This window comes from Doryrhamphus excisus, chromosome 23 (genome assembly GCF_030265055.1).
Source record: "Doryrhamphus excisus isolate RoL2022-K1 chromosome 23, RoL_Dexc_1.0, whole genome shotgun sequence".
Taxonomy (NCBI): Eukaryota; Metazoa; Chordata; class Actinopteri; order Syngnathiformes; family Syngnathidae; genus Doryrhamphus; species Doryrhamphus excisus.
Genome location: NC_080488.1, coordinates 6,628,917 through 6,656,118, shown reverse-complemented (window position 1 = coordinate 6,656,118; position 27,202 = coordinate 6,628,917). Strand labels below are relative to the sequence as shown.

General features: G+C 40.7%; 3 protein-coding genes across 3 annotated transcripts in view; 1 reads left to right on the top strand and 2 right to left on the bottom strand.

Annotated features, from left to right (window-relative positions):
• LOC131110604 (E3 ubiquitin-protein ligase RNF103-like) overlaps positions 1–539 on the top strand; it is an 82,325-nt gene extending 81,786 nt beyond the window's left edge. The window contains exon 10 of the mRNA XM_058063853.1: positions 10–539. Coding sequence (XP_057919836.1) covers positions 10–36 — 27 coding nt within the window. The 3' untranslated portion in view covers positions 37–539. The remainder of the gene's footprint in view (positions 1–9) is intronic.
• A 6,605-nt stretch (positions 540–7,144) lies between these two features.
• tmem129 (transmembrane protein 129, E3 ubiquitin protein ligase) lies at positions 7,145–15,000 on the bottom strand. Its single transcript, XM_058063641.1, has 7 exons — positions 14,701–15,000; positions 13,421–13,479; positions 10,655–10,912; positions 10,419–10,579; positions 10,202–10,361; positions 10,063–10,135; positions 7,145–7,813 (listed from the first exon to the last, which is right to left on the bottom strand). The coding sequence occupies exons 1-7, from the start codon at positions 14,903–14,905 to the stop codon at positions 7,629–7,631; spliced, it is 1,101 nt and encodes a 366-aa protein (XP_057919624.1). The 5' UTR covers positions 14,906–15,000; the 3' UTR covers positions 7,145–7,628.
• A 343-nt stretch (positions 15,001–15,343) lies between these two features.
• LOC131110475 (magnesium transporter protein 1-like) lies at positions 15,344–26,188 on the bottom strand. Its single transcript, XM_058063642.1, has 10 exons — positions 26,034–26,188; positions 24,534–24,703; positions 24,155–24,272; positions 22,187–22,327; positions 21,625–21,765; positions 20,729–20,818; positions 20,602–20,665; positions 20,422–20,496; positions 18,028–18,118; positions 15,344–17,948 (listed from the first exon to the last, which is right to left on the bottom strand). Exons 1-10 carry the CDS (start codon positions 26,112–26,114, stop codon positions 17,933–17,935), a joined length of 987 nt encoding a protein of 328 aa, XP_057919625.1. The 5' UTR covers positions 26,115–26,188; the 3' UTR covers positions 15,344–17,932.
• Positions 26,189–27,202: the final 1,014 nt, after the last annotated feature.

Genomic DNA, 27,202 nt, shown 5'->3' with positions numbered 1-27,202 from the left:
TTTGAACAGGTTGGAAGGATGCCAGAGGATGAATGACGTTTGGAAAGGACCAGAAGTTTTGCTCCTCCATTGGAAGCATCACATTGCTGTTGTAGTGTTTGAAGTTTTCAGTCAAAAGAAAAATAATTTGTATCGTCCAAATGCAATAGATGAAGTTATAACCACAATGAATCCAGTTTTTTCAGATGTCTAATATTTAGCAGTTGATATAACTTGTGTGTGTAGCTAGCATGTGTTATGCGTGTTATGATAAGTTTTTTTCTGTGGAAAATGACTTCAAACATATTGGAATACTGGACATTTTCTCTTTAAACAAGGTAGCCCAATGTTTACATATACAATACATTTACAATACATTTACAATACAGTTTATACACTTGTAATATTTGAATTTTGTCACACTAGCATACTTGTTGGCTTGCTGATACAAATTCAAAAATAAATGTGAACTTTCAAAATATATACAACAATGTCAGTATTTTTCAATACAGTATGTGAAAACACTAAATATTAAATGAATAAATAAACTAAATAAAACAAATATTTATTGTTTCTTTTGCCGTTCATTCTACAACTAAATGATGTCAGTGGGGTGGGGTGGGCTTCCTTCTTTGTCCTCTGCCTGGGTGACGTAAGCCATTCCTCAAAGCAGGGAAAAAAATATTATGTAATATTCACTGCAGCCCTATTACACTGTGTAGACTTTGAGAGGCACTAGCCACCAATAAAGAATAAAGAATTTTCATATTTTATATTGACATATGTCAATATATCAAACTGTTCAAACTGGAGAGAGAGGAGGACGAAACGGATGGACAGACAGATAGAATAGATAGACTTGTCTTGTTTAGACTTGTCATTGCACAAAAACACAGCAGTAAAATTGCCAATGAAATGTTGTTGCCTGGCTCCGCTATTACACCAGAGACTAAAGAAGATAAATGATAATAATAAAGAGAATAAATAGATGACATCGAATATAAACAACATAATATACAGTGTAAACTGTAAATTGCACAAATAATTTAAATATTTTAAAATTATTGAAGTATCGCGTGAGGGCGGGTAGAGGAGCTTATTTGGCATCCAGCAGTCTGATGGCCAGGGGGAAGTAGCTGTCTCAAAACCTGGTTGTTCTGCTGCGGATGCTGCCCGATGCCAGGCGAAAGATCTTCTCCGCTGTCCTCACCACTCTCTGCAGTAGCATCCAGTACAAGGCCTTGCAGCAGACGGAGATGCAGCTGGTCAGCAGGCTCTCGATGGTCCCTCTGTAGAAAGTGGTAAAGATAGGAGGGGAGAGGGAGCCTCTCCTCATCCGCAGTCGCTGCTGTACCTTCTTTGCCAGAGAGGAGGCATGGAGTGACCAGCCGAGGTTGTCTGTGCACCCGCATCCAAGTACTTGGTTGCACTCACAACTTCTACGGCTGTGTCGTTGATGAGTGGAGTATGCCTGGGTCTGGATCTCCTGAAGTCGACGATGATGCCCTTTGTTTTGCCAACATTCAGGACCGGGTTATTCACCTTGCACAATCCACAAGTGTTTCACTTCCTCCCTGTCAGCCAGTTTGTTGTTGTCCTGAATGAGGCCCACAACTGTTGTGTCGTCCGCGTACTTCAGGATGTGGTTGCTGCTGTACCTGGGACGACAGTCATGGGTCATTAGGGTAAACAACAGGGGGCTCAGAAAGTAAGCCCTGGAGTAAGCCGGTGTTCAGGGAGATGACACTGGATGTGTTGTTGCCCACTCTGACATACTGGGTTGTATCGGTGAGGAAGTCAAGCAACTGCACAGGGAGGTCTTGAGGCCCAGCGGATCCAACTTGCTTACCAGGTCCTGGGGGATGGACCATATTGAACGCTGAGCTGAAGTCCAGGAACAGCATCTGTACATGGGTGTTTCTCTTCTCCAGGTGCTCCAGGAGGGAGCACTTGAGGGTGGAGAGCAGTGGAGATGTTTGGGGAGGTTTGGCTGGTATGCAAATTGGAACAGGTCAAGTCGAAGTATGTGGTCCTTAACCACAGAAACTCTCAAAGCATTTCATAATGCAACAGACTGAAAGTCGTTTAGACATGTAATGGATGGTTTCTTGGGCACTGGAATTATTGTAGCAGACTTGAAACACGGGGGGACGACAGCCTTGGCCAGTGAGGTGTTGAAGATGTCCGTGAGCACGTGGGCCAGCTGGTCAAAACATTCCTTGATTACCCGTCCTGGAATGGCGTCGGGCCTGCAGCTTTCTGCATGCTGACCTTCCTCAGGACTCTCCGCACTGCAGCGGTATCCAACTTGACTGCCTGTTCATTGGGGTGGGGGGTCGCATTCCTCACAGGGTTGTTATTCAGAGCTTCAGATCTTCCAAATAAGTTATTTAGCTCACTGAGGAAGCCGATGTCATTCTGGCATGATGTAGCTGTGGCTTTGTCGTCAGGGCCTGCCCTGTCTGGTGTTGCAGGGGTCCTGGAAGAAACTTTAAATCTTCTGACTGTGGGCACGCTTTGCTACTCTGATGGCACGGTTCAGATTTGCCCTTGCTGATCTGAGTGCCAATCACATCACCAGATTTAAAAGCAACATTGCGTTCCCTCAGTCTTTCATGCACCTCCTTAGTCATCCAAGGTTTCTGGTTGGCCCGTGTGATGATTGTCTCGGTGACTGTAACTCCTCCATGCACCACTGTATGTAGCCTGTTACAGATGCAGCGGACTGTCCCACTTTGGTGTGTTGGTTGTCTGTTGCAGCCTCTCTGAGCATGCCCCATTCGGTGCACTCAAGGGAGGGAGCTATGTCTGCATGTCTGGCCACACCCTCACCTTCTGCACAGCTGGCAGAGGCCCCTGGTGAGCAGGGGCAGGAATTAGCATAACAGAGAGATGGTCTGAGGAGCCAAGGTGGGGGCGGGTGGCTGCTCTGAACGCTTTCTTGGTGTTTGTGTAAACCAAGAACGGGTGATTCCCCCCTCTAGTAGCAAAATCCACATGCTGGTAAAAATTTGGAAGCACCGTCTTCATGTTGGCCTGATTAAAGTCTCCAGCAACAATAAACACGCTGTCCCGGTGTGTGGATTGCATGTCGCTGATGGGGAGGTCGAGTACACTCAGGGCTTGCTTACAGTTAGCGTCAGGTAGAATGTAGACAGCAACAATGGTGACACCGGTGAATTCTCGGGGTAGGTAGAAAGGTCTGCATCTCACAATCATAAACTCAATGTCCACACAGCAGTGACTGGAGACCAGGGTAGCGTTGTTACACCAGCTGTTATTAGTGTAGATGGAAACAACGCTCGCTGGATTTTACCTGTGAGCACATGGCTCCTGTCGGACCTGAATATTGTGAGCTCGTCTCCGTGAGGATGAGGATGCAGCAGTTTCTTGTCTCCGTTTCGTGTGTGAGTCAGGTGTGAGTCAGGTGTGAGTCAGGATTACCTGACTCACACCTGATACTCACAGTCATACCTGACTCCTTTCCAAGGAGCGTACGTTGGCGAGCAAGAAGCACCGGTCGGAACGGGCTAGCTTTTAGCTTAGCTGGAAGTCCACCGTTATAACCGCGCTTCTGCTTCCTCTCGCATTGCCTTCAATGTCTCCATTGGTGGCTTTTGCTGGAGGGAGATTCCGTGTACTGTGATCTGTTATTTCTAACCGGCATAACACAAAGGCTTTCAAAGTTTACGGGATTCAAGTTGCAGATTTTTCTCAGATGAAGGCTAGCCTGCCTGTCGTATACGATTCTTGCACTATTAGGCTGGACATTTGATGTTGAAAACACTTATCTCGGTGGTGAAAGTGTTGATAAAGTGTCTGTGGTCTGAGCCAAAGCAGCCACAGCTTTGTCCAGCTCCTCCTGGTGGACAAATAAATAAATATTCTGTGTGTCTGTCTAATATCAAAACTGAAATTTTCTTTTAAACATAATCTGGCGCCTAAAGGTGTACAGTTTACTACATTTTAAGTATGCTGAAATGACAGTGAATAAATGACATTTACCTTGTGATGTCTTGTGATGTGTAAACTATGTGATGTCTGTGAGCACAATCCCTCATTCCTCATAACAACAGTTTAAAATAGGATTCAAATGTTCTACTACTATTCAAAAGAGTAGTAGACAGATTTTTAGACTTTTAGCTTGATTGGCATAGTCAGTTCATTTGGAGCGCTTTCATTCATTCATTTTCTACCGCTTATCCTCACGAGGGTTGTGGGGGTGCTGGAGCCTATCCCAGCTGTCTTTGGGTGAGAGGCGGGGTACACCCTGGACTGGTCGCCAGCCAATCACAGGGCACATATACACAAACAACCATTCACACCATATACGTACGTACGTGCATACATACACACATATGTACGTACATACGTACATATATACACTCACACACACACAATTATATACAAGTATATTGAGCACATTGGCCAGCAGTGGCTCCTCCTCCAGGACCCCCAAGCCACCAAAAAATGTAACAACGGAGGGCAAGCGGGAAGCAAGTGGGTATCACGGACCACTTGCTGGAGTGTGTAAGTATAAGCACAACACACTTGACTACCCTACATCTTCTACTTGCTGGCCATAGCCAACAAATTTCCCAAAATTGCAGAGCCCATGCTTGTGGCGGTAACTCCCGCTTCATATTCTCATTTTCTGAGCTACTGAATTTGGGATTTGTATTCTTTTATTTATATTTCTAGTAATAATCATAACTTAAAATAAATAAACACTTGAAAGATAACAATTTGTGTGTAATAAATGTATTTAATTTAGTAGTTGTACTTTTTTGAATGTAATTACTGATAAAAATCAAGTTTTTGGCCATGTTCTAATTCATTGAGCAGTACCTGTACATTCTCCCAGGGAATTTGTACTGTTGTCAAACATTTAACATTTTCCAAAATGTTGGCTTTTCAAACGCATTGAAGGATGCATTTGTTTTGCAATGCTGTGAGCAACACTGTGAGTGCACACCATTTTGCGCTGTTTGTTTATATTTACTTTGCTAACCAAACGTTGACTGTCGGGACGAAGGCTCTGCTGCAACCTCCAGTTTTCCCAGTTGGGGAAAGTTAAACAGGATGTGTTTGAGGTGTGCATTTTTCTGGTGTTTCTACTAGTAATCTACTGAATTTACGTGTAAATGTGTCATAAATGCATAGTCTATCTTTTGCGTTGCGTAAAAACACAACATGCATCAGTCGCACATGAGACATGCGTGTCGGCTGGTGTGAATTGCCTGATGATGAAAATAGAAGCGATTTGAATGCATATGAGAGCTGCCACACCAGCGCAATGTGATGCAATTGCAACCATCTGATGCAAATTCGGCTTTAGAAACTTGACCACTTCTGTGCCTTCATTTACATGTGCTCGCTCATCAGGCTAACTTGCCGCTAGCACTCTATGACAAGCAGCTTCAATTATAATCTCTATAGGTGGAGTCACTTTAACTGAAGCAAGTGAGTGCAATTCTTTGGATATTGTGGAGTCTTTTGTGACCTCTTTGAGTTGTCGCTGTGCTCTTGAGGTTATTTTGGTTGGCCGGCCACTCCGAGTTAGGTTCACCACTGTTCCATGTTTTCGCCCCCTTTATGGATAGTGGCTCTCAATGTGGTTCACTGGAGTCCCAAAGCTTTAGAAATGGCTTTAGAACCTTTTCCAGGCAGATAAATCTCAATTATTTAATTTCTGGGGGCATGAACATGGGTTTGGATTTGTATTATCCGTTAATCATAAAAGGTTCACTAAAAAAATGTATTTTGTGTTGAGTCGTGTTTTCACCGACTAATATTTAAATTTGTTTGATCTAAAACGTGTGACAAACGTGCAAAAAATAAGAAATCAGAAGGGGGAAAACACTTTTTCACACAACTGTATGCATAAAATGGTTGATGATTGAGATGATTGAGCAGATCAACCAACAGTCAACAAAATTGGGCATTAATATCTAAGGTGAATATCTAAGCAGGTGAATTGCAGCTTGAAACAAGTTAGGGAATTTTTAAAGAAGCAAACCCATCACTTCAAAAATTCAACCAAGTGATTTTGATGTGGAAAAAGATGTTAACTCAAATGAATGGAATTCAGGGCTGAAGCAATACACTGCTGGAACACCACCAACACTTGATACAACTGAAGAGCAAATGAGAAATACAACACGAGAGTGTAAGTTTTAGAGATTGATTCAATGAATGTATTCAATGATATTTGCAATATCTTTGGTGAAATTGACAACTTATTAATTGTTCAGACACACATGCATCATGTAAATCATTTCACAGTCAGTGCAATGACACATATTCACCCTTTCTATACACCAGGACAAGGACCTTGTGATTGTTCATACATACATCAAGTATTTTGTTGTTAAAATTAAACTCTCTGAAGAAATCATGGAAGACAAGTAATCTACCGTATTTTCCACAATATACGCCGCACTTGAAAGCCTAAACGATGCGCCTAATAATCTGGTGCGCCTTATGTGTGCACTCAGTAAAACTGCTTGTTATACTTCTTTGGTAAGCACTCCACTTGATTGACTTACGTAGGTACCTGTTGACACAGGGAAGTAATACATACGCCGGCACCGATAAACCACACAGAGAACATTACGTAAAACGTACAGTACGTATGCTGGCAGTGATACACGAATCAGAGAACATGACATAATACGTACAGTACAAACGTTTAACATCCACCATGCCTCTAGGTCTGCTAAAAAATTTCTCTCCGCTACTGTGAAAAACTGAGTGAAACAAATTAATTTGGAGCTTGCCATCATTCCAGGTGGATTAGGAAAAGAACTCTACATCACAGACATTTGGTGATGTAGTCTTGTTCTGGTGTTCTGTTTGTCATTGCAATTGTTGCTGTTGTCTCTTTATGTCCCCCTCTTGTCCCCGCCCTCTCCCGTTTTCTTTTTTCTTCTTTTCAATCCTGCTCCGGTCCGGCCGCTCCAAATATGCAGAACAACAAAACATGAAATAAAGCCAAATAATACTCCATATAACAGGGAAGGTGTAGCTTACACTTTTGGCCGAGAAAATCTTTTTAGCATGTAGGGCATTTAGATCAATACTACTATCTGACTAGACGGGACCAAATATATATATATATATATATATATATATATATATATATATATATATATATATATATATATTTTCCATTGGTGTAATAGGGCGTTGTGGTGTAAAAGTGATATTGCAAGCAGAAGGATGAAAGACGAAGGACGGCGAACACGGAGGCAGCACTGTAAGCCACCATGTGTGGACAGCAGATGCTTGGGCTAACGAATCTACTTTAACTGTTGTCAGAGCATCATTGACAACGAGACTGACTCCAACAATGATGAGAGGGAACCCGGCGTGTTTTTGATGGCGACATTGCCCAGCTGTTCAATTCAGATACAGAAGATGAGAAAAAATCAGACGAGCTTATTGTCAAATAGTAGGATAAAGTTAAACTCTTTCAAGTTCTGTTCTGTTTTTTTTTTTTTTTGTAGAACGCATGTTTTTTGCATGCCTTTAATGTATGTGTTAAGCACAGAAATAAACCTTGTAATTGTGACTGTAATTTATAATCCGGTGCGCCTTATCGTGCAGGAAATACGGTATGTGTGTTTGTGTGTGTGAGTGTGTGTATATCAGTGGACCACACACACATCCAGTATACAGAATTTGGCTCGACATGTAGGGCAGGGGACTATGCTGGACAACCAGGTCTCAGGTCTTTGCTGGTCTTGGCGGCTGGCAAACCACCGACCCAAACAGGACAAACACCACATGGGTCTGCAGAAACACTGCTCGCACTCCGACTCTGTGTCAGCTCCTACACAGGACATGAACACAATGATTTACACAATTATATACTGTATCTCATTTCCCTCACCTTTATATGGTTTCTTTTCATGGGACAACACTAACAAAACAACACTTTACATTCTAATGTAAGTGTAGAGCTTGGATAATAGCGTACTGGCCACTCATTCTCACCAAAGTCCACTCATTCATGTCTAAATCACTGGCAACAAAAGTCACTTACACCCTTACTAACTCACTGTACTAACTCTACTAATTGGCCCATACTCACCATTTTTCTTTCACGAGGGTCATGTGACTCATTAGTGTTACAAGATGATGGATTTGAATGGGGAGCAGGTGTGTTAAATTATGGTCGCGCTCATACTCATACTGGAAGTTCAACATGGCACTTAATCACAAAGAACTCTCAGTATGTGAACAAATGTATGTGCAAAGTGCAGCCTGGGGACTATTTGCTGCCCATGGCTGTTTTTTTTTATTGGCCAGCAACTAAGAATATAATTTAACTCCAATTCTGAAAAGGCGAAGCACAAAAAATACGAAAATCAAAATTTTACAGGAGCTGTTTAGAAGCTGAAGCTTGACTGAAATGCTGTGGAAATGATAAAACTTCAAATGAAAGTAAGTGTAAATTAGTAGTTTGAGCTCAAATCAGAAATTGAACCAACCATCTCTGGGTGAGGATCCAAGCACTCTACCAGCTGCACTATATAACGTTTACTAATTTGCCATTCATTCACTGTGTCCCCTACAAGGTCCCCTACTTTTTTATCATTTGTCTTCTTCCCCTTGGTAACATTTGTCATTACTTTGGCATTCCCTTTATTGCTATGCTGATGACACAAATCTATAGCTCAACTAAGCCCTGCTCAACAGCACCCCCTACTGCCTTTGCTGACTCTCGAACTAACTGGATGTCCATCATCTGCTCAAATTAAACAGAAATAAAAGTGAAGTCTTCTTGTAGGCTCTAAGTCATCACTCTCCATGGCCCATCCCCTTACTATTCAAATTAATGGTTTCTAGTTTCTAGTTACTGTTTCTCAAGTTAAGAGCCTTGCAGTCATCCTTGACACACTCTCCTTCAAATCCCAATACTATCTCACGCACAGCTTTCTTCCATCTCCACAACATCTCCCGACTCCGACCCGCTCTCTCTCTCTCTCTCTCTCTCTCTCTCTCTCTCTCTCTCTCTCTCTCGCAACACTCAGCTGGTTCTGACTGGTCTTCCACAGAAATTCATCCATCAACTTCAGCTGATTCAAAACTTCGCTGCCGAAATTATTACCAAATGTAGATATTCTGACCACATTACACCCGTTCTCATTAACCTTTATTGGCTTCTAGCCGAACAATACATTGAATATAAAGTCTTCCTTATTACTTCCATAACTTGCTTGACCTGATCTTCCCCCACATTCCCCCTCTCACTCCGTTCATGTTCCGCTGCCCTGCTCTCCACCCCTCGCTTTAATTTGAGAACTTTGTTGCTTTGTTCCCCCTTTGTATTGACACACTATAAAAGCACAAAAAGCTTTGTAGATCTTCCAGAATCTGAACCTGTTCTAGCTGGATTTCCTTGCATTACCAAAATGGTCTGTTTTAATTTATTCCACCCACAGCTTGCCTCCACGCCCACTCCGCCATGTTTTATGTAAGAATACATGTGTGTTTCTTGTGTGTGTATACATAGTATGAAAAAGTATGGGCACCCCTGACAATTTTCAAGATTTTCCTTTATAAATCAATAGTTGTTGGTATCAGCTATTTCAGTTATATGATATAGCAGACGAACACAGTGATAGATGAGAAGTTAAATGAAATTTATCAGATTTACAGAAAGTGTGCAATAATTATTTAAACAAGAGGTGCATAAATTTGGGCATCCCAACAAAAAAATGACATCACTAGTAGATCCTCCTTTTGCAGAAATAAATGCTTCTTATAGCTTCCAATGAAGGTCTCGATTCTGGTTGAAGGTATTTTTGACCATTCTTCTTTACAAAACATCTCCAGTTGAGTCAGGTTTGATGGTTTCCAAGCATGGACAGCCCGTTTACATCACACCACAGATTTTCAATAATATTTAGGTCTGGGGACTGGGATGGCAATTCCCTGTGTGTGTGTGTGTGTGTGCTTGCGTATTTGCGAAGTTCAACATGGCACTTAATCACAAAGAACTCTCAGTATGTGAACAAATATATGTGCAAAGCTTTAGAATTGAAAAATGCTTTAGAATTGTCAAGAAACCTTTACCGTCTCGGCAGCAGAGTCTGACTAGCTTGGTGTTTGCAGGAACCTGCATGCAGCCAATACAGAGCTCCACCTCCTGTGTGAATACAGAAAACATTGGAAATACTCACTTCTTTATCTTTCATTGTACTGTAACACCTACTTGTCCACTGGGCAGCAGGTAGAGTTGATTGAGCTCCACCTGAGCTCGGAATGTTTCAAGGAAAAGTTCACTAATGGTCTGATGAATGACTACATTGGCTGAGTTCCTGATGGGAGCATGCAGCTTCTCCCTGAGCTCTGCATACTCTGTAGAGTTCAACCTGACAAAAACAACAAGAAAGAAATAGAAATGGACAGTGGATGCTTTGAATGTTTACCTGATATTGAAGGGTTGAACTGCAGGATTGATGCTGTGCACTCTCAAGGTGAGCAGCTGTAAGGGAGAGTTGGACTCGGGGCTCAGCTGGTGGTGGGTGGAGTGGGTCACACTGACATGACAGTCGCGCTGTGCAGCCATGTATACGTGATAGGTGGTCACCTGCTCAAAATGATATTAATGTCTTTTACCTTCAAGGGCTGAATGTTAACACAACATGTAACTGCACAAACGCACCTTTAACACCCAGCTGTCTGTGACAATAACTCGGGCTCCAGGTGCCCCTGTAACAAACTTATCAATGTGTCTGAATTCTGTGTTGATGCTGCTGGCCACCGAGCCCCAGTGAGTGTGAGGAGGCCGGACATGGGCCTGAAGAGCTCTACTCATCGGATGGTTGGACCAGTGATGGCGGGACCAGTAGATAATGAGCATCCAGCTTCCCAGCAGCAGGCACACTGAGAGACTTAGAAACACTCTCCAGCCGTCACTCACCTCAAAAAACACAAACAAGCATTTATTACAACACCCATAGAAATGACAGTGAAGTTGTTGCTAATTGTTAAAAGTTGTTGCCAACTTTTGCAAGACTTGACCTCAAAGCCCACAGAACCATTTTATTTTTACAATTGGTTAGCATCATTAATCCCTCCCAGAAGGTCCAAGTCTAACTGAAACACACTCAAACCAAATAAGAAATCAAGTAAACCCGATGAATCCATTCAAATTACAATCTAAATGTTTGTCATATAGCTTCAGTAAAACAATAAATGTGTAGAAAAATACAATCAGGATTATATTCTTTGTCGATTAATCTGAGGGGACCTATTATGCTTTTTCCACTTTTCTGACTTATAAATGGTTATGGTTTTATTTCATTTGAACATGCATCAGATTACAATTGAGTGCATCACATAATCAGTTCACAGTTCCGCATGTCCAAAAGGAGACATGCGGAACCCAGCGGCATAGTAAAAAATATGAAACCAATTGTTCAAATTGTTCTAAAAGCACCAAAATTGGCACACATGTGGATTAATACATTCTGAACAATTTTGGATATGGAGGCATTCGAGATTATCCCCGTAGCACATTTGGTGGCCATTTTTCAAAATGGCCGCTATTTACCATTAGCATCATTGAATATGTACCATAATTTGTCTTTTTGTGGATGCTAAAGGTGAGTTTAGCAGAGTTTAGCAAGGGACACTTCACAGTCCAGAAGACCAAGAGGATCTTCTCAGCAATCCCTCTTGACCAAGCACATGAGCAGAACAACGCGTATGTCATGGGTGATGGAGGAGCCATCGGCCTCACAGACAATCCAACTGCACTGAGGCGCTGGATGGTTGCCGGACCGGAGGTTGCTAGAGTGATTGTGGAATTTGACGACTTCAATCTGCATCCAAGACCAGGGTTCAATTCCACCCTCGGCCATCTCTGTATGGAGTTTGCATGTTCTCCCCGTGCATGCGTGGGTTTTCTCCGGGTACTCCGGTTTCCTCCCACATTCCAAAAACATGCTAGGTGAATTGGCGACTCCAAATTGTCCATAGGTATGAATGTGAGTGTGAATGGTTGTTTGTCTATATGTGCCCTGTGATTGGCTGGCCACCAGTCCAGGGTGTACCCCGCCTCTGGCCCGAAGACAGCTGGGATAGGCTCCAGCACCCCCTTGTGAGGATAAGCGGTAGAAAATGAATGAATGAATGAATCTGCATCCACACGACCAAGAGGAGACACGTCACCACGAAGAGACACCAAGTGTGCAGAACACTTTTGCCAGAGATGTGCGCTCACTCGTGGCTATCATTGAAGAGCTGGGCAACCGTTTCAAGGAGGACAGTCAGGACTTGCTGGTGCTCGACACAATGGAGATCGCAGACCCTGCAGTCATAGAAACAGTCCGTAACGCCAAGCAGATTGGCCAAGACCAGTTTGAAGCATTCTCAAAGGAATGCATCGTGGACAGAACCAAGTCCATTGAGGTGGCAATCAAACGGAACAAGCTACCACTGTTTGCGACCAAGAGAGGACCCAATATACCCAAAGGAAAAGAACAGGACAAATCTCTGAAGAATGATGTTGCGCTCTTTGCACGATTATATATCGGCTGCCAGACCCGTGATGGTAATCTAGAAGAGTTCTTCCGGCATGAAAATCAGCAATGCCCTCCAGCTTTATCTGACGGAGGGAGACTGTACCTGGGAGCAAGAGTGACTTGCTGTTGTGCCTTGAAGGCCATGCTGAGCCTCAGTCTGAAGCTCCTACTGCCACTGCTGTTGTCCTCGATGGAGCAGTAATCGTACAGATGTTGAAGCCGGGTACTGCCAACACGTTCGAGGAATATGCACAGCAAGTGTTCATCCTATACGTTGTACAACATTTCCAACATGTATCACGTCTTGGCCTTGTGTGGGACAGCTACAGAGCAGATTCCCTAAAGGCATCATCCAGAGAACAGCGTGGAAAGGGAGTGTCGGTGTGTTGTCGACTCTGCAGTCATACCAGGAAATTGGCAAAGTTTCCTGTGAGTTGATAGCAACAAAGTGGAGCTCTTCAGCTACCTCTCCACCATGCTTGCAGAGTCCTTTCAAGAAGAAGGCAAGGAACTGGTGGTCACTGATGGGGAGCAGGTGATCTGTGTTCCACAGCAAGAGGACGTCAACTCACTTGCACCATGCAACCAAGAAGAGGCAGACACTGCATGATGCTACATGTAGCACACGCTGCACAACATGGTCACCACCAGATACAGGTTCGAACAGTAGACAGTGACGTCGTGGTCCTAGCAGTGATGGTAGTCCAGAAACTTGCCTTTGGGACAGGCAAGAACTACCGCTACATTGCAGCCCATGAAATAGCTTCCTCCCTTGGTCCAGAGAAGGCATGTGCTCTTCCAATGTTTCATGCCATCACAGGGTGTGATACTGTGTCAGCCTTTGTCTAAAAACAATGCCACACACCCCCACCACCTTGAACAAACTTTCATAAGAATCTAACCTGGTGTACATACGTCGGGTGTTTCTCTGGAGCAGCGATACACATGCCCATGTAGTAACCTGCAGAGATGGATAGAGATAGTAAGTCATGACACACAATGACAATGTTTCATGTATTGACCCAACAGAGGTATGTGCTTATGTACGTAGGCCATTTTAAACCAGAGAAAAACTTTCACTCTTATGTTCTATGCGATTTCAGAGTGAAATTTTCGAATTTCTTCTAATTTCTATATTCCTTATAATATTCCGGTTTCTGAAACATTCGGAACATTTACATGCTTGAGCAAACAGGGTTATTCCTGTATACATGATACTTGTAAACAATCAAGGTTAGTTTCCTCCTTCTTTTCCTCCTAATCTGCATCTCGTTTTTTCCTATGGGCTTTGTGTGCTGTCTGCTGGTCCAAACTCCATGCAAACCACCTGCGTGTCCCTTGGGATTTTCCCCATTTTTGGAGGAAGCCAGCACATATGTCGGGATGTACATTCATATTGATAATGTTGTACAAAATGTAGCAGTGTTTCATGAACTTACTTGATATCACTAACAAAATGTAATATTTGTAATATTTTGTAATATTTATTTGTCATATTTACTCATCTGATAAGAATTAATCAAATGGATCTCCCTCATATTTATTTTAAAATTGTTATTACATGGTGCTTTTTTGTTGTTGGTCTTATATGGTGCTAAGTGTGCAGCTTTGAAGGTGAGAAAAAGGTTGAAAATTTCAATAAAACTGTAAGTAAAAGTAAGTATCATGTTTCCTATTTCAAAGCAGGTGGCAATATTTCATCTAAGTTTAACGGTTAGAGGCTAATTAAAAGTTTAAAACCTTGTTGTGAAGCAGCCTCTGGGGTAATGCTGCTTTTGGTGGCGTTTTTTGGGAATTGTAAACAAAAGTGACTTTCCCATAAGAGCCATTGCTAACCACATAAACAGAGGAGCTGGGCTTGGGGGAGGGAAGAGAGCTTGTTTTACTGAAGCTATCTGACAAACATTTTGATTGTATTACCACTGTATTTTTAAAGGATATTGAAGCGGCAACCAGGTGACTGTCAGTTGAAGTCTTACTTCCGAAAAAGGCGGCATTTTGTTTTGTTTATAAATCCGACTAATCAATTGATAAAAAATAGAAATAAACAGATTAATCAGTTACTTCAATAATCGCTAGCTGCAGCTCTAGTTGAATTAAAGTCCTGTGAAATGTGTTGCAACAGAATATATTGACATATTTAACACGTGTGTTGAACATGCTATGTATTGGCAAACAGTACCGAGTGGCAGTGCTGAGTGGACCAGCAGGGTGATGCTGCTCCTCCTGACGTGATACTGGATGAAGCCCAAGTCCTCGCTTCCCAGCCAGGAAGAAAAAAGGTTCTGGATAGTCAAACCTGCCGAACGGAACTCGTTGGGCGTTAATACGAAACAGAGGGAGAAAACGGTGTAGGCTAAAGTAAATGTTAACTCCGGACTCTCCATATTTGGTCCAGACGAAAAGTCCACAACAATGATAGTGAATAACAGCTGCTCTACATCCTGCTGAAATTCTTCTTCGTTGCATCAACGTTGTAAAAAAAAGTGTCGATTTAGCTCATGCTGCCTCCTCTGGACGCTTTTGGTAGTACTAAAAAAACCCACCTCTGCAAATAATCCACAATTGGTATACAGACACACATTACATACATAGTACATACATACATCTAGGCAGTTTGAAAGGGAGGAGGGAAATGCTATTCTTAGCACCTCAACAATGCAATGACTAATATATATTTCAAAATATAGACCTTTATCTTGAAGGCCAAAGTCTCAGAATTAATCCTTAAACACTCAGTAGGACAAAATTCATTTAAAGAAAATGGAGTAATTATTTTAATTGATGAATTAATTTCTGTGTAGGTAAGATGGAATCTGAAGCAGTGCACATCAAAACGTTTAATTTGTTTTCATATATGTAAAGATGACGTGAACATAGAACAATGTGTGATGTATCCATACTATTCATTCCCATGTCCAAAGTCCGAGGGTGGAGCTCAGTTTTTGTTAGCCAGGCATATTTAAAAAACAAATACAAAACAAAAACACCACAGTATATCACTTCGACGATTACGCCCACACTGAAAATACATAAATATTTAAGGATAAACTTGGAACAATCAAACACTAGAAATAAGTAACCCCTTCGAATTTTGCAGCTTTTCAAAAATATATTAATGTTTCGTAGTCGACCTATACAGCCTATTAGAGGTAAATATGCATGTTTATGCACGGTGTGTATTTCTTTTACCTTAATGAAGCATTTTCAAACATAAAGAATCAAACACTGAAAGACGTACTATTCAACATTGGTCAAAAGTGCAAAGTGATACGACGACAGAGAAATTGACGCTGAGCAATTAGTGAGGTCTGATTTTTTTTTTCCAAGTAGGCACTTTTGTCATGCAAATATACACATATTATTTTGAGAAGGCAAACTCATGACTTAACTGTCCCCCAGCAACTATACTTTCCTCAGTACTGAAATCCGGCAAGCATACACCCCGACTATTCTGTTGGCAGTTTGGCTCACACATTGCCCAGCCTGCTGCAACAAACCACCCTCACAGAAAGCGGAGGTGTGTTTTACTGCTTTAATGTGACATGTTGTGCATGGTCTCAAGTGAAAAAACACAAGAGGAACGTTTATTCTTGCACCCAGCTCATCTTAACAGTCAATATTCTCAACACACACAATACACTTCCAGCCAAAAAAGAATGTTCGCCACATCTTCTTTTGCATATTATCAGCGGACATTTTAGTCACTAACCCCAAAAACACACACCATATGCCAGTAAAAAACACACACCTTATGCCGGCAAAATGAGGGTTCAAATAACATGAGAAGTTTGGAATCAGTTTTCTGTGCTGTAACTATTCTCTAAAATATTCCATTTATGAATGGGGAATCCTACTTTGCCAAACTTCATTTATCATGGTCAGGTCTGGAACTGATAAATCACCACGAACGAGGGATTTCTTGTTTATCTCGTGTACGTTTTGTTAGACATACTTTTGCATTTTAGGTTGCCAATTGCTCTGATACCTATAGTTGTACATCGTTTCCTTGCCACAATAAACTACATAGTTGCGGGATGTGGGCTATACATGTTTTGTGGAAGACAAAAAAAAGACAAAAGAAATAAAAACCTTGAGCACTTGGCATCTCGTCAGTACAATAATTTTTACATATGCTGTATGAGGCACTTAAGGTAAAGTTTTCTCGCAAAAACTATTCACACACAAACTGAAACCAGCCTTAACATTATATTAGACAGCATTTCCTTTAAAGTGTGATCATAAATATAACTGCTTCATTTGCCAGCCGACTCTTTCTGGCAGGGTTGTCCAACCGTTTTCCAGTGAGTCATATGCTTGGAAATTTCGAGAAAAAACTATATCTCAGCTTCATCATATCGGTGAAAACGGCATCAATTTCACTCTTTGCTTTAATTTTTCACATTTTCAACATTCTTCTTAAATAATCTTAGTAAAATGTCTTCTTGTAATATGACTTTATTCCTACATTCTGATATTCCTACATTCCCATCCTAATTTTCCAAACATAATATTTTTTTAAAAGTTTTATAGTTTTTAAAAATAACGTCATGTTTCTTCAACACCATGCTATTAAAATGACATTTAAAATCCTAATATTCGGGGGTTATTCTCATAAAACCGCAACATTTTTCTGTTGGAATTTTTCTCTTAAAATGATGACAGTACTCTCATAAAATTCCAGTTGTTTTTTTCTATTTCTGTTATTTTTTATTTCAGAAGTATTTCAACTTCTTGTAAATTTTCTTCTCGTACGTACAACTTTATAAACATATTTTGACTTTATTCTCATATCAGACAAAATGTCAACTTTGTGACGAAAATTGTTATTTTTCCCAATATAACATTTTTATTGATAGTATACAACTTTTTTTTCTAGATGTTTTTTTGTTAATTGATATATTTAGAATATGCCAATAGAAAAAGCCACAGGGTGCAAATGCACTTTGGACACCCCTGCTTTAATCTTAATTAGCAGGAACCTTTAAATTGTGTATTGTAAATGAATGTGTAGATTTCTGTAATTTGGCAAACCGAGTTTTAAAAGAATCACTGGATTTAGTAAACTGCACTTTATCCATTCTGTTGTGCCTCTACAGTCTGTTTTTTATACTTTGACATAGATTGTGTCCATTAAAATATCCTCAGTTTCGTACACCCAATGTTTGTGCTTTTGTGTCGCTTTCCCAGGAGAAAACCTGACACAATGTACACAATCAAGTGATACCTGCATCTTTGTTGTACTGCTTTTTAGGTCTTTGCAAAGCATGATCCGTGAATGTTTGGCTCAACGGATCAGAAGACAAATACTGTCTTCCAGTAAGAACAATGTGACAATAATGATGGCATAATGGAGGTACTTTTGTATTCCAGGTCAATACAGGCTGAGAACAGGAGGAGTATGCTGATCAGCACTAACTCATCAGAAAGCTGGAAAAGACGCAGAGGAAGTTTTAGTATATGCTACAAAATGACAACACGAATGATTTCAGGGGCGAGTGTTGCCTACCTATACGGGTATCCGTGATACTTTGCTCTAAAAATGGACAACAGCCAGCTGAAGAACAGCATCACCAGAACAACACCTGCAACACACATAACTGACACACACACACAAATCAATAACTTACGGTGTTAGAATAAAAGATTTAATACAGAGAAACCTTGGTTAGTGTCATTAATCCCTTCTAGAAGGTCCAACTCCAACCCAATCCATTTTTCCCATAAATATTATGTGAATAGAATTAATCCCTTTTAGAAAGCCAAAACACATTTTTGTAGTACGGAATATTGTACAATAAGTGGGGATTATTGTACAGTCGCACACAACAAATGTTGCTCTTACATAGCACTTCCAATCCACCTGCTGTGCTGAACACTCGTTGGGGGGGGGGCACTTGTTGCAGGGACGGACAAATAGCTCCTGGCCAATTTGGAAAGCAGCAGAAGATCCACTGACTTGATTTGCTTAGTTTTTCCCCGGTGTTCGACGAGGAACTAGACGGGGAGGTGGTGGTAGACTTGTCCGTGTGTGGGTCTGCATGTTTGTCGTGCTGCCGTTGTACATCTTCATAACGCAGCATTCTTTCAAATGACGGACGTTTTGTCAAGCCTTCTGGCGTTCTTTGAGAATCCGTGGTGTTTCCAAACATACCAGTTAAACGTTGTGGGGGGGTCTGCGGGGTTAAATATAAAAACTTCCTCGCCGCTGCTTGCGTGCAAACGTCCGTGCTGTTTTACAAGTACTTGTATGTGCCGTCATGAGCTCTTGAGTGTCAGGCAAACTGCATACTTTGCTGTGCAAAGCCTCATAAGCAAGGCCTCTCACAACACGCCACGGCTGCTGAGGTAGGATGTAGTCATTTGAAACTTCTTCAAACATCCTGAGGGTTATGGAACAAAAAAAGTCCATTGATAGACCATAAAAATGTCACCAGCCCTGATCTGGAGGATCTGATTGGCTGTCCATCTTGACATGGGACAATCCTCAGTCCAAATGAAGGTTGTTACTGCTGCCAAGTGCAATTCAATAACCATCAGATGGCATTTCCGAGAGAAGGATTTTAAGAAGAAAAAACATCTTCATAGACCTCATCTTCTTAAGTGCCACAAAATTGCCCATTTGGAATTTGAATGAGCGTATCAAACATGGGACATGAAAGGTCGAAGAAACTTTTTTTTCCTCTCTGATGAAAATCTTTTAACCTTGACAGTCCTGATGGCTTCCAACAGACCTGAGATGCTTTCCACAAAGCACAGTGGCGGGAGTGGCATCATGGTCTGCTGCGTTGTTTCCTTCAGTGGAACAATGGCCCTTTAGGTTGTGCTGGGGTATCAAACGGCGGCTGGTTATGTGGAGATGTTGCTAAAGGCAATATGTGTGGTAATTAGGGGTGTTCCTAGGGGTGATCGAAACATCCCTACTTTCTGAGCTTTCTGTATTAAGTCCACAAAAAATAGCATAGTAGGTCCAGTTTATGTTATTGTACCCAACAAGTTTCAAGAGTGACAAACATTAAAGTTAAGTATAAGTTAAAAAACAAAGTTAGCACAGAGTGTGGCACTTCCACTTCATGTGGTCAGAAGTGCAACACTTTCAACATCCTGAATACATACAGTAAGTCTAAAAGGTTGGTATGTAGTATAGAACTACTAGAATTAAAGACTGGTGGCCAATTGCAATTTGTAAAACGTGTGCAAAAATTGTAATTTTGGTAGCAGTGTAATTGTTGCAGAAAAGTGATGTTATTGACATGCCAGAGATATAATTCAATGGTATAATACTGACACCTCGCGGTCAGATTGTGCAACAACCTCACACTTCAAAACCACAAAACAACTTCTGACATTTATGGTAAGGAAGCGTGCACACACTCTTACTCTCATGTGATTTGATGATTTTCTTTTTCCTGATTGTGTGTTTGTATCACTACCTTCCTTAGTACTGCACATGGACAGTGTTAGAGCATGGCGAGTTAACTACAGAAGCAAACTCTGGGAGTAGTTCTACCTGCTAATTTGATCTTTTCTAGCATTAATTGTTCTGCTTGCTTCTCTTTGCAGCCACAACTGCTTCACATGTCTACGAGGTGTTGGAGAGTGTCTGCGGGGACTCTTCATTAAATCCTATAGAACATTTGGGAGGTGAGAAGCTGCTGATCTGGGACCTGCGGCACCTACCATCTTCCACACCAAACTCATCCAAGCATGCTCTTATTGATTATTGATTGCTGATATTGATTTGTGTGTTTGGTGAAAACCTCCTGCAAAGCCTTGGCAGGTCAACCATTCCAGGTCAAATATTGTGCTAGAATAGTGCCAGCGTGGCCCACCCAACCACCATGATGGTGATGTATTAAATAGACAAAAGCTGAGGCTAACAGACAAAAGAGTGTGTACATACGCTTTCTTTTTCCAATGTCCATGTCAGAGCCAGCGGCCTCACACAGCAGCACCATTCCCATGGTAACACCAGCATCTTATCAGGCAGTCAAGGTTTCATCAGTCATCTCCATCCTCTTATGGTTTCATAAGAGGATGTATCAAACAGCAAACATCCCAAACGACTATATGCAAAGGATACTGAAAAGTAAGATGATATGGGTCTCCGCCACAAACTGGGCCTGACTGCTGCCGTGGACATAACTCTGAAATAACAAAATGCAATTATTTGATGCACAATTGATCATGTTTTAAATGACGTGTCTTACAATTTGGCCAGTATTAGGGTTCTTGTGAGCATACGGTGGTCCTCTGATGTGGTTCCACATCTGGCCAGAGGTCATGAACAGGACAAAGCACTGAAATAAAGTGGGAAAAACTGCTCAAGCTAAGTGATGCAGCGTGAGGTGGAACAATTGTGCATTTCAACAAAGCTGACATTATCTGGTCATTATTCCTAATACTTGCAGTTTTACTAGTGATTCGATTTGTCATTATTTTTTTCTTTTTTCCTCAGGTGGCACTTTAGATGTGTTTAGTGTAAAGATGGGCAATCGTCTTTATATTTCATTTGAAGACTTTGATTTTTGGGTGCATCTATACAGATCCAAACATATTGATTTGTTTGTTTCATTTGAACATTACATCATATACTCATAAATAAAATACATGCTAAATAATGCTTCCTAAAGGATTGTTTTCAATGACAATAAACTGCAGGGGATGTTTTGCATTCTAAGTACTCATATGTACATACAGCACTTTGTATCAGTGCAACTATAGTCCTGGTGGAGGTATGGTGGTGGGAATGCTTTCAAGTTGTGTTGTCTTTTAGATGGTTGTAAAAGATAAATATGCGATTGTGTTTATGCCACGATGATAACCAAGTCTTTATTGTAGTTGTTGAGTTATGCAGCTAAATTATAGAAGAATGCAATAGGACTGCACAATAGATCAAAGAATTGTGTTAAAACGTAATATACAGAATGTGTATGACAGACCTTGCAAGTGTAGAACTATATATTTTATGCAGCTTGGGAATATACAGTTAAAATGGAAGTTATCTTCTTTTCTCTACTTTCTGAGAAGAATGTGTGTGTTAATAGCATTTTGCCAACTACAATGTCCCGAAAAGGTCTTATTTTACAAGTTGTTTTGTAGCTACCAATGCAGCGAAGGCCCAGACGTTGCTGTTAAAGAGAAACTCCAAATTGTTCCTCCGTAGATATGCCAGTCCTCCAATAACAGCCAGGAGGAAGCCAAGGAGGAGCGGCCCAGCATAGTTGGGAGGACGAATAACTCGTATCTGAAAACACAAATGTCAACATTGAGATAAAAACACAAATAAAATAAGCAGACCAATGTGGCAATAGTGTATGATTAACACCAGAAATCACTATTTGGTTTCTATCACAGTTGTGAAGTCAAAGTAGTGAATTCAGTACCTACATTCCCTGCCTGTAAGCTAGTAGACGCAATCAACTACAATTAAACAGCTAAATTTGAACTGGTTGGCGTCCACTGCAGGCAAAGAAAAAAACTAAACTAGTAGTTGGAAACATGCAAGTCTGTCCAGGTGCACTTGAGCAAAGCACCAAATAGTACACATCCCTCTGTGAGAAATGACCTCTTTTGTATTGTTTTCCATTTGTACTTGTACGGGAATGTCAAGTGTATTTTAGGCAACCAAATACAGGCTTTGAGGATGATTTCAGGTACACAGCTACCTGCACACCAGTCCTGTCTGCTACCCATCTTGCCAGCTGCTCAGCTGCAAAGCCTTTGAGCTGGAGCTCATGGGTATCGGACTTGCGAGGTTTTCCTTTGGCAGGGAAGTGGAGGAATGTCGGAGCAGAGTTCATACTGAGCTGCAACAAAAACAAACAAATACAGCTTTAACACCTATTGCCATATCCTGCTAAGCGAACCAAAAATCTTTGAAAATCTCAAAGTTAAATGAAAAGTCCAACAAATCCAAGGTACCCAACGTACCTTTTTATTGTCATCTCATTTGACAATTCATAGTAGGTGGGTGTAGAATCCATACGCAAAGTGTTTCTATGCATAAAAGCTGAAAACAAAACCCCAAAACATGAGGGTATTTGCAATAGGGTGCTCGCAATCTTCCTTTATCCATCACATACCAACTGGAGATTTGCACCCTCACTCATTTTTCATGTAAAAATTGAACTTCAACTGTATATTGTAGTAAACAATATTGGGTTACATATTATCATAGAGGTATACCAAAAACAGTACCCTATGTTTACAGCATGTGACATGCAACTTAAACAGAAGAGTCATTTAAACACCTCAATAATATAAATATGATAACCAAGCCGTAAATTCACAAATATGAAATGAAAACCGCAACACATTCTAATAATTAGCAAAAACATCAGCAATTCAAGGAATATTAATTAATATTTAAGTGTATATATTTGCCATGTTTTGAATTGTTGGTTGGCGCAAGCTTTAACTAGCCAGCTAACCATAACCAAACATAACTTGAATTACCAACCACATCAACTTGTTACCAATAAATAAATGTGCTTTGCAATTTAAGACAAGTGGGTGTACATACAGGCATTGTTGTGTATGTGATGAAGATGCACCCGCCGTGAGCGCCGCATCTATCGTTTATACATGTTCCACAGCAGATGAAAATGCAGGGGTTGCAGCCATCTTCGCACATGCGATAGTACGCATTAATAAGACGTCAGAGAGTTAAGCAAAGCAATTTGTGATGTCAGATTTTTATGAGGCATTTTGCAGTACATGCAAATGTATTCTGCTTAAGAATGCATATTGTTTTGAGAAGCCAACATTTTATTTATGTAACCCCAATAACTAACCAAGGCTACGTTTCTCATCACGGAAATCTGACCAGACCGAGGTTCACAGGACCAACTGTGGGGTCAGTCCTGTTGATGTACTACACCACTGATGGGGAGGTCACACAACTTGTCAAAAATCCCAACTATCCCTTTCAGAAAAAAAAGCGACTTATACCAGAACATGTTCGGTACATGCACAGGTGGTGGTTCTGGCTGCTTGGCATTTCTGCCTGTCGCACCTCCAATCGACCCTTGGTCATTGCTTCGCTCCATTATCTTAAGGACATTTCATGGTGGAGGAGCTGCAGAATGAACTTTCACACCATTTTTTGAAACCACTTTTCCCGTTTTTATTTTATTTTATCATATTTCAACTTTGTTCTTAATAATCTTCGTAAATTTGCTTCTGGTAAAATATTGCTACTTGTCTTTCTTCATAAGAGTCTTCTGAATCACTCACACCCGAGACCCTACTTGACAATGAATGCTCTAGACAGGGGTGTCAAACTCATGCCATGGAGGGCCGAGACACTGCAGGTTTTCTGTCTAGCCGGTCACCAATGCAGGTGATTTTAATGATCAACTCCACCTTCAATTTGAAGGAAGGAGCTCATCATTACCATTATCATTACCATATAACTTAATAAAACATTTTGGAAAGAAGAAATTTGTGCTTTTATTCATGGTGACAAATTAGCATTAATTGCTATATAGGTCAAATTATGGGGAGATCAAAATCAAATCAAAATCGAATCAAACCGAATTTAAAAATTAATTGTTAGATTAATCTATGCATCGAAAAACTATTTTCTAGATTAATCGATTACAAAAATAATTGTTTAACCCAGCACCACTCACCATCTGAAAGACATCCGATCCCTCATCAAAATCCACAGACGCAAAGAAGACCTTGTTTGTAAAAGCAGAGGAATAACGCCAGGAGTTCGCCAGCACCTGGAACTCTTCATCGGCTTGTCTGAAAGGAAAACATGCATGTGAATACAAAGATAAGAATTTAACACCCATTTTATTGTGTGGTTTGCGATTCTTAAGCGAAATGTTGCATGTCATGGCTTCATGGACTATGCTAACATCATCATGGATTTACTTTGAGCTCCTTTAAACTGAGTAATACACGTGCTTTTTTTGGAGCAAGCCATAGCTTCACGTGGACATATACAGAACTTTGAAACAAGAATAATGTGTACACAAAGATGTTAAATCATCTAATTCTCACCTGCAGATCCCACACTGCCTCTGCGGCTGAAGCGCTGTAAACATGATGATCACCGAGTAATTTCTGGGGGGAGCCTTCACAAAGCGGCGGAATTTATCCCCATTCATTCTAATGACAGAACGCTTGGCGGTCCACTCCATCATCTGGGTCACCTTCTCTGACAGGAGAGTCTACACAGGACCAAAGACAGACAGGAGTAGAAATTCAACCCAATGACTGTGAACCATCTCCGGTGGGGTATTCCAGAAAGCCGGTTAGAGGGAAAACTCTTGAGTATGTAAACCCTGGGTTTTCCATTTGAGACATAGAGGTTACCATGGTGAACTGGATTTCGAGTCTTGTTTTAGTCATTCCTCGCGGTTCACAGGCTCAGTGTATTACAGTTTTCCATAAATGATAGCTGTTTTGTGGTTGAATACAGCAGGTCCTGTGTAAATGTTCACTGCTTGTTGGCCATTTTCATCTATTTATTGCTCCTCTTCTTCTTCCTACTCCTTCTTATTCCGCTAAGTACTGTAATAGTACAGCCTGACAGTAAGTCACTTTCCTCTTATCACCGCCACCTATCAACTAATTGGGGCACTGGCTAAGCCAGACACTAATTATCATTTTGTGATAACATGCATTTGTGATTGCAACCATGATACTGACTTTTGTAAATATTCCCACATTTAGAATAATATATTTTCTATTGAAAATATTGTTTAAATTATTTGATAAAGCTTTTTTTTCTTCCTAATAAGTTTGGAGATGTGGAACTGTCCAATGTATTCTATTGTAACCTGATGCATGTTAAAAAAAAATGAAACCATTACCATTCTTCAATATTGTAAATATAACCATAAGCTGAGCTATATGTTTATTACATAAATCCTGTTCCTCTTCATCCCCAAACTACATTTTTTTCGACCAAAAAATATGAGAGGCTAGCATGTTACCAATAGTTGTTGAACAAATACATGTCTATCAAAAGTCAACTTGTTTGTTAAAGACATTCTGCAACGTTCGTTATCACTTCGTAAAACAATGTACATATTTCAACCTGTATTTTTAATTCACACGCTTTGTAAATGAGAGAAAATGCTAAATCTATTTTATTAATTGTGCAGTCGGCTCTTGTTTTTAAAAGACCTGACTATGAACGCTGTATTACCGTTGGCTAAAAGACAGGTAAAAAAAAAAAAAAAAGAATACGCCATTCAAGTGCAAGTAAATATCTAACCGGAAGTGTGTTTCAATATGCACCTTTTGCTGTCAAGGGACGGTAAATGACTCCTAATTGAAAACTGACAACACAAGCTGGCTTCTGTCACCATAACAAAACTAACGTACTGTGAGAAACAATTATCGCCTTTCAGAATAGTCCACAAGTCGGCTCTGATCTAGTTAGCTTAGCTGCTGAATACAGGAAGCCCACCAGAAAAGTTTAAAACGACAAGAAATTGTAATAGATATTAAAACATAACAGTCCCTGTCAGCTGTCTATAAAAATAAAAATACCTCCTTTTTCTTTTGTGCGTCAACAGGGTCCTGCTGAAATATAAAGAGGAGAATGAACGGCAATAAAAGTTTTCCAAACATTCTGCAACACTTCGGTGGGGAGCCTCTTGTCAATTTCCTATTGGTGTACTCTCTCACTCGTCCAACCAAAAACCACAAACTTAATGTTTGTTGTTGGGTACATTACCGCCACCTTTTGGATGGAGTTAGAATGACATTTATTTTGTATTTGTTGTGAAGGGAACCATGCTAACTAAATAAACTTGTTTTGCAAGAACATTACCAAAGTGTGGACACCCACAGTTTACAACGTTTTGCATGAGAACATTGACAAAACAATTTAGTTATTCTATATATTGTATTATTATTTCAGCATGCTTAGCTACTCTAAGCGATTTATTTGGTGTGGCGACCCCTGAAGGGAAAAGCCGAAAGAGAAAGAAGATTGAGCTTCTCTACATCAGCCGCTACTGTTTGCTCCAAAGCCCCTGGTTGGCGATCCCTGCTTGGTATGGTATAGTATAGTTTATTAGTTTAGTTTAACAAGTTACATTTCGACATGACGTGGTTCATGTAGTCACATGAATTACTCAGTGTTGAAATATCCGTAATTAGTAGTTGCTATCATAGTTGGACATTACAGTACTTGTACAGTACAAAGATGCTATGACAATTAGCATCACCCCCAAACATCGAGGTAGGGTCCCAAGCCCCATCAGAACCCTATGACACATAAACAGTGAAATAAAAGACATACAGTACAAACATAATACACACACGTATATACATATGCTGTATATACACATACTGATACATACACACAATCTATAAACACACAATGTACGTATACAGATGTATGTAAATATTATTTGTAGCTTTAAAAGGTCAGACGTTCCAGACACCATGAAGTACAAACATAAAATGCATTTATCGAAAATATAGTTTTGCATACAGAAAACAAATGTAAAATACGAAATGATGAATAGATGGAATGTACTGTCGATGCAGAGGTCCTGTACATGCTGGTGGGATCCAACTAAATTGTGTTTGTCAACTTCTTTATTATGGAGCTGCCACTCGCAAGCAAAGCATTCGGGTCTTTATTTGTGCTCTTTACTTTAGTGGGAAGATGAGAAGCACTGTCATCCGGGAGAAACCGCTGCTCCTCC